The sequence below is a fragment of the Propithecus coquereli genome, unplaced genomic scaffold, assembly GCF_000956105.1.
Source record: "Propithecus coquereli isolate 6110/MARCELLA unplaced genomic scaffold, Pcoq_1.0 Scaffold162, whole genome shotgun sequence".
Taxonomy (NCBI): Eukaryota; Metazoa; Chordata; class Mammalia; order Primates; family Indriidae; genus Propithecus; species Propithecus coquereli.
This window is the reverse complement of record NW_012140747.1, coordinates 2,097,947-2,110,478: the sequence shown is the minus strand read 5'-3', so window position 1 is coordinate 2,110,478 and position 12,532 is coordinate 2,097,947. Positions and strand designations below refer to the sequence as shown.

At 36.5% G+C, this 12,532-nt stretch overlaps 1 protein-coding gene across 1 annotated transcript in view; it reads right to left on the bottom strand.

Moving 5' to 3' along the window:
• The window catches only part of CEP135 (centrosomal protein 135kDa), a 57,928-nt gene that overhangs the window by 21,769 nt on the left and 23,627 nt on the right, over positions 1-12,532 (bottom strand). The window contains exons 6-9 of the mRNA XM_012641096.1: positions 12,263-12,478; positions 9,400-9,465; positions 7,304-7,442; positions 4,306-4,529 (exon numbers count right to left, since the gene is read on the bottom strand). Of these exons, the coding sequence (XP_012496550.1) occupies positions 4,306-4,529; positions 7,304-7,442; positions 9,400-9,465; positions 12,263-12,478 (645 nt within the window). The remainder of the gene's footprint in view (positions 1-4,305; positions 4,530-7,303; positions 7,443-9,399; positions 9,466-12,262; positions 12,479-12,532) is intronic.

Genomic DNA, 12,532 nt, shown 5'->3' with positions numbered 1-12,532 from the left:
AATGTAATTCAGGAACTGAGTTTTTCTAATCTATAATGAGAACAGATGAGAACACTGGCAGTATTGGGACAAATTTGCTGGCCTTCAAATTTCCAGGAAGGACCTAGCTGCCAGGGATACCACTTGTTCAGATCCCATCAGATGCTTCAGCTGTCATTTTCCTGGAGTTGTTCATACTATTGGTACTTAAACTGTAATCCCCAGGCCAGAAACATCAGCAGCATTCAGGAACTTGTTAAACATGCAAATCTGGGGGCCCACCCCAGACCTACTCAATCAGAAACTTTGGGTATAGGGCCCAGTAACTATCAATATGTTTTATCAAGCCCTCCAAGTGATTCTGATACATGCTAATTTTTGAGAACCACTAAGTTCATAATCTTCTCCAGGAAAGGCACCAGGAGGGTCTACGTGTACCTGCTTATGCAGTGCAAGTAACTGTAACAGCCTAGCACATTCCTCAGTATTTTTTGTGACTGAATCTAAGATCAATCTCCCAAGCACACCAATCCCCAGCTAACTGTTCCAGCTTCAGATCCACATGAGGTCATTTTTACAATCAGAGAAATGTAAATATTTCTACCATACAGTGTATATTAAAGATGCTCAATGAATAAGCAACTACTTCCAACATTTTTCAAATACAAATATGCCTACTATTCAGTACAATTCAAAAGGTCCCCTATCTTCACTGCTGTTGTAGAAAATAAAAATGGTAAATGTAGACTTGGGATCTATGGTTTCTTGATGTTAAAGTACTAAATGCAGCAGCCCCAAGGAGGGATAATCTGATAATTTGGTGCACTAGGAAGAGTCCTGGCCTATATTATCTGTTGTGCACATACCATGGACAACGTAGACTTGGTAAATGGTAGGTATCTGTAAGGTACCCTTCACTTGCTACTTGAAAATAAATCACCCTCTTGGTTAAACAAGAAAAATCAAGGCATAATGGATAAGATTAGCCACCTGGACACCTTGAAGGACAAGGTGTTTTACAGGACAACAGCAGATGAGAGTTTCAAGACATAATTGAGGTTTAAATAACTATAAAAATGTGTAAACTAATCACATCTAAATAAAAAAATCTTATAGAAAGGAAGTGGTCTGTACAGAGTCTAGAAAAGGAGAGCTCAATACATAAAGATTTGATAATCTATTTTCATTACTGTTTAGGTCTCAGCTTAAATGTCACTTTCTCTATGGAATTCTTCCAGATTCTCCAATCTGATTTAGATCTCCTTTTATATACTCTCATAGTATTCTGAGCCTTTCCTGTACTTTTTTCAATAACACTTATTTATGTTATTCTGTGTTTAATGTGTGTCCGTTCTACTAAAATTTAAGTTCTACGAGGGTCATAGTAGGTATCTGGTCTTATTTACTATATCTTCAGGGCCTAGCATGGTACCTGGTAAAACATGAATTCCCTGAACATTTACTGACTGACCTTCTTAAGCAGAAACTCTAACTCTTCTCTAAATATATCTAGTACGTAGCTGTTTCTATTAGTGTTAATGTATAATAATTGTTAATAATTCTCACCACTCCATTCTCAAAACACACAAGAGCGCGCACACACACACACACACACACACACACGCACGCACCATGCTGAAGGCCGTAATTTATCTCTGTATTCTATACCTCCCGCATAGCAGGCACTCAGTGTATATCTGCTGTACTGAACCTAACTTTCTACCTAGACCTGGTTTGCTTTGAACCAGCAAATAACAAAGAAATGAACCATTTACTGGGACCTAGGTGTTACACTAGACTTTTATACAAATTATCTCATTGATCAAAGGGTAGAAAATTTCAGTTAGACTGGAGGAATAAGTTTTGGTGATCTATTGCACTGCATGGGGACCACAGTTAATAATAATGTATTGTTTATTTCTAAATTTCTGAAAATGTATTTTTAGCATTCTTACCACAAAAAAAATTTTAAGTTGGTGAGATGCTGGGTATGTTAATTAGCTTGACTGAATCTTTCTGTAACATATACATAGATCAAAACATCACACCGTACCCCCAAAATATACACAATTATTACTTGTCAATTAAATATAAAACAAATTATCTCATTTAATCTTCACAAGAGGTTGTAGTTACTGTCCCCACTTTGCAAATGAGGAAACCAAGGTGCCATTAAGTTTGGTAACTTCTCTAAGGTCATAAAGCCAGTTTGTGGAGTTGGAACTTATAACGGCCCTCCAACTCCAAAGCACTTTCTGCTACACTGTACTCAAAACTCGTAGTGGGAAGCATGTTGAATTCAAGGTGAAAAGGGACAGTATTCTCCCTATGTAGACAGACAATAGAGAACTGATATTAAAAAATGTCAGATGTGAGGGCGACCTGGCTGAGACATCTGTCACCCCACTGCTCGCCAGGGTTGATTCAGCTGATCTGGCTGGCTAGGCAGGTGTCCCCTTCCTCCCTCACCGCTCCAGGTGCGGCCCTCCTGGAGCTGCGCGCTTGGTTACGCTCGATCTTAGCCAAAAGGCCAAGAAGCGATGTGTACTTGGTTAAAGAGGACGACCTTCCCTGGTAGAGAACTGTTCTTTGGTCAAGGGTATACAAGTAGCTGCGCTCCCTTGCTAGAACCTTCAAAAGATGTCAATTTTCTTTCTGAGTTGCAATCCCAAGAAATTGTGCCTAACAGCCTGTCACAAAGCAGGGGTTGAAAACTCACAGCTGGTGCCAAATACAGTTTTAGAGAGGTCTTTGTTGTTTGCCATCAAAGTGTTTCTAAACATGTTGAAAACAGCTAATTCTAGTTGGAGAATCCAACTCTAATCCCCCTCTAGTCCCCAGCACTCACAACTGCCTTACACCCCACATGCTTTACTCACGTGCTTACCCTCTATCCCCTACCAAGCCTGTAATTCATTACTAGGACTCTAAAATGCTCTGACTACTCTGACTTTCTGAACTCTAGAAAATGAATTCTTTTTATACTCAGAGTAACATTATAACATTTCAAGGAAATAAATAAGTTTGGGGGGGGGGGAATGTCTTTTCTAATTTTACCAGTACCTCTCACTCACTTGTCTTTCGATTGCAACTCCACACCAAACAACTGAATCAAGTATGTAGGTTAAAAGCTTTGAGATATTTATCTACTCAGTGATATTTAATAAATACTTGACTAAACTGATCAATCATTTTGTGAAAGATTCTTCTACACAATGAAATGATCAATTCAGTGACTTATTTTTCCCGAGTCTGAAGTATATACGGAACTTAAAAAAACAACTCGGTAACACATAAATTAATTTGTACTATATCTTCCCACCAATTCATTCTACTTATGATAGATAACATAGCATAGTGTTTATACTAACAACTGTAAATCAAAATTTAGCCATTAGCCCATGAGGTTAAAAAACAAAGTCTAATCAGAAGACTCAAAACTGAGAATGGACATAGAATCTTCAGGGAAAAGATGAGAGAAGTGGTAAATTCAGTCAAGTCTGAAATCAAATGTTTTTTGAGTTGTAGGACTCTGTCCCAGACTTCCGCTAATTTTACGTAGTGTGTAGATAACGTAAGGCCATGTAAGCCTTCAGGACTCCTATAGCTCCAAAGCTTAAAAATAGAAAAATGAAGAACTCAAATGATACTCATCAAACATTGAAAATAAGACCTAAAATAGAAACACATGATTTTAATCTCTCATATGTCAACTTTAAATAATATACACGATGGAAGATGCAATTAGAAAATTACATACAAAGTGAACATCTTTAGACTATCAACTTACAAATGTGGTTGTAGAAGACAAACAGAATAATCTGCCCAGCACCCACTTGCAATTTCTACCCCTCTCCCGTGTCATGGTTAACAGGGTAAGATGCTTGGTCAGTAGAATGTGACATACCTTCTTCCTGACTGGTCCAAGGCTGGAAATGATAAGAAGCTGTGTTACCTGCCTTGTGGACAAAGCCACGTTGCTACAAGAGAGCAAATGCAGCTGATACAGGAAGTAAATTCTAAAAACAATGGACATGTCCAGCAGCATGAGCCCCTGGGTTCCAGTTTCTGGAAGCCCAGATGCCTCTGCACTTTTCCCACAACTACTCAACCTTTCCTTAATTTACAGGTATCAATATGTTACACTTTGTTCTTAGGTAATTTTCCTAATTAATGCAGTGTTCCTATATAGTACAGGTCATGGAAGAAAACGAAAATCAAAATTAGGAATTTCCAAAAGCAAGTACAAATAAAGTTACATTTAATATAATAAACCAGAGAAGTTTATTCATAAGGATACTCTCCTGTCTTATCAATTATTCTTACCTTTTCTGGTGTTCTATATATTGAACTTTTTTCACGTGCACTATAACTTGTAGGGCAAGATCGTCGCTGTATTATATGTTGGAGTCTTTCTAGCTCTTTCTTATAGTAATCTCGTTCTTCTTCTATACCTTTCAGAAATGTATCTAAACGAGAAGGTGATTTATCTCGACGTTTTATTCCATGTTCTAGTCTCATCCTCTCAACTTCCAAAGTTAGTTCTCTTTCTGCAAATTAAAGTAGTTAAATCTTAAAACAATGTTGCATGTATAATGTTGATTAGCCAAGTAAATTACATTAATAACTTTTAGAATGAAAGCTACTAAAAAATCATAAACTGTTTTGTATATATCCTGTAACAGCCAGATATATCAAAGAGGTAAATATTGAGAGGGAAGGAAAAAAAGGCAAAAATTAATAGTTTAAATAAAGTCCAATAAATCAAAGTTCTCCTGCTTTTGTCTTATCACAGGATGAATATTATTTAGTACAAGGTGAAGCAGAAAATTACCACGTGGCACTTTCTAGGGACCTGAAAATGCACTAAAAGAAAATATATCTACAATTAATCATAATACGTATAAATTTAACATTATGCTTGATTTTAATACAGTATGCACATAAACAAAGACATCAAAACAACTCGTCTTTCTCCAAATAAGCACAATTTATCAGCTTTTACCATAGAAACTGCCTTTTTATGAGTCAAAAGTAACTGAATACCGACAATTTCATATAGTTCAGCCTCATTTAATTTATGCTCATTATAATTATAACACTGAGGCATGGAATGATTTTCCTGACGCATTCTGATTCACTCCCATCTCTTCTTTCATTCATTTAACAGATACGTACTAAACATTTACCGTACGCCCATCGCTGGCTAAGGATTCAAATATGAGAAACACAGCTAAGGTCAAACAATTATTCTAATTGTAGTAGGATAAAAGTTACAAAGGGACAGCATGCAATGCAAACTGGAGGAGGAACTGGCAAATTCCTCCTAGGAAAGAGTGATGAAAGAGAGGTAAGAAGACAGTATGAGAATGGAAAGAATGGACAATTGTGATAAATGTTAAGAAGTCAAATAAGTGAACGAATGAAAACGTCCATTGCATTTAGCATAATGGAGGTGAATGATGCCCTTAACAAGAGCAGCTTTAGTGCTGCGGTGTGGACAGAAGTCAACTGGAATGAACTGAGGAGCTAAGGGGGTTGCAGGTGATCAAGGAGAAACAGCAAGTATGGATGATGTTTCAAGATGTTGAAACTATGAAGAAGAGGAAAGAGTGGCTGGAAAGGGGTCAAAGTTTTTGTCTCAGACTGAGAGAAGAGTTAGCATGTTCGAACGTCAATGGGAAAAAATAGCACAAAGACTAAAATTATGGAGAGGAGAACAATTAATATGTAAAGTTTCTAAAATTAGAGAGGACAGGACCCAGAGAAGAGATGGAGGCACTGGCCTTTCACAAGAGGGGTGCTCCTGCGTTGAACAGGAAGGATCGAGAAGATGGACGGGTTTAAAATTTGGGGCCAGGAAACTGAGGGAATGCCTGCCTCAAGGCTTCCATTCTCTTAGGAAAACTGGAGGTAAGATCACCCGCTCAGAGTGAGGGATGGCATGGGAGTCATAGGTTTATTGAGAATGCAAAGCATTTGAAATGTTCTCTCAAGAGAGGGAGAGACCAAATGCTAAGAGAAATGTGTAACATTTTCATACAACACTGGGGGTCCCGCTAAGGTTCAGGACCATCTAATTTACAGTGCTATCAATGGGCCTGGTGCACACACAAGTGGTGCTTGGCTGCCCGTGTGTAAAAGTGTAGAGGGCAAATGGTTCAGTTCATCCACGGCCGGGTATTTGGCAGGGGGTGCACACAGAGAAACCAGGGAGTTTGCTTGAGACAGCTGAAGGATTACACTGAACATGATAGGCCATAGCTAGCTATGAAAGGAAGTAAATTACAAACTTTTATACATGGTTCTAAGTACTTTAATATACCCATTTAATCCTCACAACAACCTTTTGGGGTAGGTGTCTTCATCCCCCCCACAGACAGGAAACTGAAGCACAGAGGTTACATAATGTGCTCTATTTATACAGCTAGTAAGTGGAAAACGGGTCAAATAGATTGTCCCCATGGATGCTGAAGGGCCTAGGATAGAGTCTCTTCTTAATACAGCACACTGGAATTCTTTCACTTCCTAAGACACACACAGTATGACGGCACCAAGCTTCTACACTTGCCATTTCCCCCACCTGGAAAACTGCCCCCGATCTTCACATGGCTGGTGTCTTGTCATGGAGCCTTTCAATCAGTCAATCTTTAGCACATCTTGCCATTCTATTTTAATACCTCTTATCATCTAAAATTAACTTCACTTACGTGTTACTAGTTTGTCTCCCTGGCATGAAAAAAAGGCTTTGCAAGAGCAAGAACCCTGTGTATCTTGTTTACCAGTATATACTCCAGCACCCAAAACCAAAGCCAAGCACATGCCCACACAACAGGTAATTCACATGCATCAGTCAAATGAATGAATGAATGAATGAATTCCTACATGTTCCTTAAACCAAGTTATTTAGGACTGGTACCTGGCAGAAAGTTAGCCTATTTCAATTGTGTGTGTATGTATATCTCAAGATGATACAACTAACTGCATTTTCTTAAAAATTCTGTACTTCAATTTTCTGCTATTTCAGAATGGTCTTCTTTTTAGTCTTCATTAATTCTGTTATCAGTCTGAGTCAAAGAAGAATATACTTCTATTGCAAAACATTCAAGCAGAGTTCCCTGTATCAACTACTAGTCAAAATATGAAAGAATTCTTAAGGTCCTTGAGGGAGAGAGATTTCTACTATTTCTACAGTGCCTAGTATGGTTTACAGTAAGCATTAACAAATATTTATTGAATGAATGAAAGATCACCTACCAAAAAAAATAATAAATAAAAAGGAAATCACAATCACTTTTTAAGTTATCAACATTTTACATCTTACCTGTAACTGCAAAATTTTCAATTTTTTTGCTAAGTCTTTGCTTTTCTTGTTCAAGCTGATGAACAACAGTTTCCAGGTCTGATTTTATAAGGAGTTCATCACTCAGTTTCTCCTTTTCTTTATGGCATAAGTTTAATTCCTGCCAATTTTAACACTATAATTAAGATTTCTAACAACTTTACAAAATATCATAGCACTTAGAAGTAAACAGATTATCTTTGTAAGCACATTTATATAATAGCAATTCACATATGTAGTATGTATGTGTGTCCACACACTTTTGATTGGTCAAAAATATGGTTTCAACTAAAGTTAATTATCAATGGTGGCTGAAAGTACCATAAGATCCAAATATCAACAATGTTCCTTTGTGGGCAGAACTATTAGATTTTATTTTCTTCTAATTTGTGTAGCATATCGCCCTATTTTTTTCTAAATGAATATGTACTTGTACAATAAAAAATTTTAAAGCTTGTTTAAAAAGAGGGCAGAGCTGGGCATAGTGGCATGTGCCTATGGTCATAACTACTCAGGAGACTGAGGCGAGAGGATTGCTTGAACCTAGGAGTTAGAGGCTGCAGTGCACTATGATCACACCTGTGAATAGCCACTGCACTCCAGCCTGGGCAACACAGTGAGATCCTGTCTTGAAAAATAAATAAATAAATAAAAGAGGGCAGTAGTAAGACATAGCATTCTAAGACTACCAGTGTATCCGTAACTATACTGGTTATTCTCTCAGCCTCATGTGCACAACGGAAATCATAAGATTAGGACACTGAGGATGCACTGGTATGGATGTGGAGTGTACTTTGCACAGTGTCCAGCGTATCTACCAGGGTGAGTACTTAATAAATGCTGGCTATTAATATCATGATCTTAAAAATACATAAAATATAACACTACCGGAAAAATAAAAAAGGTCAGAAAGCAACTATAGCAACATCTTACTGTTAGCCAACACAACTGGAACTTGGTCACAGCTCTGCGACAAGCATTATGAATCACATTCAACATTTAGTATGCATACAATGGCAGTGAACAAACAGCAAAAATCCCTTGCCTTCATGGAGCTTACATTCTAGTGAAAACATCATCAAAACACTTACTTTATATTCCCATAGAGAATTTTACAGTATGTTTGAGACTGAAGAGTGGACAACATTTAGCAGTTAGCTAATTTAATTATTCAGTGTTGAACACTTGCTATTAATAAATTGAATAAAAAGGAAGCCATTATGATACATTGTTCAGGCTACATACAAAAAGCACGAGTATTTGAGTACCTACTATGTGCCAGCATGTCACAATGGCTTCCTTTTTAATTGACTTGTATCACCAGGACATTGCAGTTAGACTGTGTAAAAAGACATGTAATGAGAAAACTTGGAAATTAGTATTAGTGTTTGTTTTCTATATTACAGGAAACTTTTCCAATTCAATAGGCTATTCAAAAAAATTGTCTAAATTTGGATGACCACTAGTTTCTACCTGTAAGCAAGACATTCTTTCTGCCAGTTCCAGACTGTAGAACTATGTGCTATAGCTAGGCTTCTGCTGGGATATTTTTTCATCTGGAGACTAACATAATAACCAATATGACTAGAAAAATGGTATTAACAAACAAAGGTATTAAAAGAGGACTGGGCGGTTTTCATAACAGTGAACAAATATATCAAATAATTATCAATTTCTGGTTTTAATATTATATTAATCAACTAACAAGTCATAAAGTAGTTAAAAGAATGTAAATTCCTAACAGGTTTCCAAATTTCAATTTTATTTGCCACCTATTATATATGAGATTAAAGAATCATAAAAATATATTGTATATCCATACAGTGGAATATTATTTAGCCATAAAAAAGAATGAAGTACTGATGCATGCTACAACATGCGTGAACCTTGGAAAACATTATGCTAGTCAAAGAAGCCAGATACAAAACACCACAGGTTACATGATTCCCTTTATATGGAATGGCCAACATAGGTAAATCTATAGAAACAAAAAGTAGATTAGTGGTTGTCAGGAGTAAAATAAAGCATAAAAATCTTCCTACTGAAAATGCTGGCAATTCAATATGACATCAACTTACCAGTTCCAGTTTTGCCACTGTTTCTTCAAGATCCCGCATTTCAGAGAGCTTTCTTTTAATCTCTTTCTAGGAATAAAAAGCCTGTTAGGTAAACACCTAAAAGTCTAAGAATACTTATCACTAAGTCATTTAATAAGACCAAGTAATTTTTTGAGCAACTTATGTTCCCTCTCACCAGTGAGGTCTGAGGCTTTAGCCCTAACACCCAATTTCAATAAAGAAGAGGCAAAATTGAGGATTCTCTTTAATCTTTCGATATCCTGAATACTTACAAAAGCATATTTGTAACATCTGAAGGAAGAGGGACACTTGAAAATCTTGTAGGAATTTCCATGAGGCAGTATTTTATGGCACTGTCATTTCCTGATTCTCCTATCCTACTTGCTTTCTCCTCACCTGCTTTTACCAATCTGGATGCTCTATACTACAACTGAGAGAGCAGAACGCCAGGATCAAAATATTAAACTCCAGTAGGAATCTTTTGTTGAGCCAAGTTGTCATTTCTGAGCATTGCCAATGGGACATGAGGAGCCATGTTCAGTATGCAGTGTGCATGAGCACAGATGCAAGAGGAGGTGGAAAAAGAGAGGGATGAGATACAGGAATGGTGCAGTGAAACTAAAACCATAAAAGTAGAATTAAAATTGCACTAATTATGTACTTTTTCAAGACTGTTTTGGTGATCGAGGGTCCCTTTGAGATTCCATATGAATTTTAGCATTTTTTTTCTATTTCTGCAGAAATTCCACTGGGACTTTGATAGGGATTGCACTGAATCTGTGTAGGGACACTTTAACAATATTAAGTCTTGCAATTCATGAACATGGGATGTCTTTCCATTTATTTGTGTCTTCTTTAACTTCTTTCAGCAATGTTTTGTAGTTTTCAAGTATACGTGAGTTTTTTACCTCATCAGTTAAGTTTATTCCTCAGTATTTTATTCTTCTTGATGCTACTGTAAATGGGATTATTTTCTTAATGTCCTTTTTGGACTGTTAATTCTTAGTGTATAGAAATGTACCTGTTGATTTTATATGCTACACTTTGCTGAACTGATTTATCAGTTCTCATTTTTGTGGAATCTTTAGGGTTTTCTACATATAAGTTCATGTCATCAATGAAAAGAGATAATTTTACTCTTTCTTTGCAATTTGCAAGCCTTTTATTTCGTTTTCTTGCCTAACTGATCGGCTAAGACTTCCAGTAAGTACTCAGTTGAACAGAAGTGATAAGAGTGAGCATCCTTATGCTTTCAGTCTTTTACTGTTGAGTATAATGTTTGCTGTAGGCTTTTCACATACAGTTTTTATTATATTGAGACAGTTTCCTTCTATTCCACTGATTAGTGGAGATGACACTACATAAAATCAATTCAGTGACATAGAGCAATGGTCTTCAAACTAGATTACAACTACTATTGGGATAACATGAAGATTTTCCAAGTATGATACAAAACAATGATATGCACAGAGTTTTACGGAATCAATATGTGGATTCTTAATTTGCATATACAGTGCTTCCTACAAATGATCTACCTAAGAACCTGCTTGTGGACTGGGTAACATGTGAGTTCTACACTCCCACCCTCCCTTTCACAGCTGCCTTTCTCTCGCTGTTCAAAGAAAGGCATGCATATCTCATCAATGTCACAAAGGCACAATGTCTCAAGATATAAAAAACTTTTGGAGCAGAAGATAAAATGATAATCTGAAATGTTGGGGCTGGCCACAGGCTTGAAATAAGACACGATTTTCTCCCATTATGTTTCATCAAAAGATGTATTTCTAATAAAATTTTACTTTTTAAATTTAATAAGTATCTGTCAATATTTGTCATATATTTATAACTTTATTAATATTATTGATATTGATAATTGTGATAATACTATTCAGAGAAAAATGTTAATGCTTTGAAACTTACAGTCGCAGGAAATTTTGAAAATAAGAAATTTCAATTCATATACTTTTTTATTGCTGATGTATGATAGCATGATCATAAAAAGACATTCAAGGCCAGGCGCAGTGGCTCTCGCCTGCAATCCTAGCACTCTGGGAGGTAAGGCGGGAGGATTGCTTGAGGTCAGGAGTTCAAGATCAGCCTGAGCAAGAGCAAGACCCTGTCTTTACTAAAAATAGAAAAAAATTAGCTGGGCATGGTGATGCCCACCTATAGTCCCAGCTACTTGGGAGGCTGAGGCAGGAGGATCGCTTGAGCCCAGGAGTTTGAGGTTGCTGTGAGCTTTGATGATGCCACTGTACTCTAGCCAGGGCAAGAGAGTGAGACTGTCTCAAAAAAAAGACATTCAAGTTATAACAGGATAAAGTTTTGTTGAGGTTTCAAGAAGAAAGGGTGATTTAGATTTCATTGGCTATAATTAAAAGAATGATGAGACAATTTTATTTTAAGAGAACAATATTTTTAATAGAGTAGAAATATCATCCTTTCCATCTATTTAAACTTAGAAATAAAAAATATCTGCTACCAACTTAAAAATGTGCAAGGACATACATAGTTTTAAAAACATCTTTAAAGGATTCTTGAGCAAAAAATGACATACAGAACAAACTTCAGAAGCTCTCTCACAATGCAGAGATAAAAAGACAGAGATGAAAATCTTGAAGAAAATCAGAACAGAGTTTGGAGATCTATCCAAAGAATAGGTTTGCTTCAGAAAGACACACAAACAACTAGAACAGATATAATCGGAGGGTATAAACAACACTTAAGAAAATCTTCAATTACCAAAGCAAAAACAAAAAATCCAAGAAATAAACCAACAACCTGAGTACAGATATCAAAAGGGGTTACACTCACTACATTCTCAGAGAATTAATGAATACTCCCACAAACTACGTATCATTACCTTTGCTTCCCCAAGTTCTTTATCAGCAGTCTCGAGGACTTCCTCCTTATGTCTTTCCAACTGCTGTGCTAACTGGTCTATTTCAGTTAATTCTTGGCAGAGTTTTTCATTTTTGTTACTTAAATTAACAACTTCAGATGTCACCGTTTCCTTGGTTGCCATAAGTTCTTGTATATGCTTCTCCAGGTCTTTATTAGCTTGCTGAAGAAAGTCAACCTATATTGAATTTGTAGTTCATAATGTATGTAAATTGGAAAATTATCCTAATTA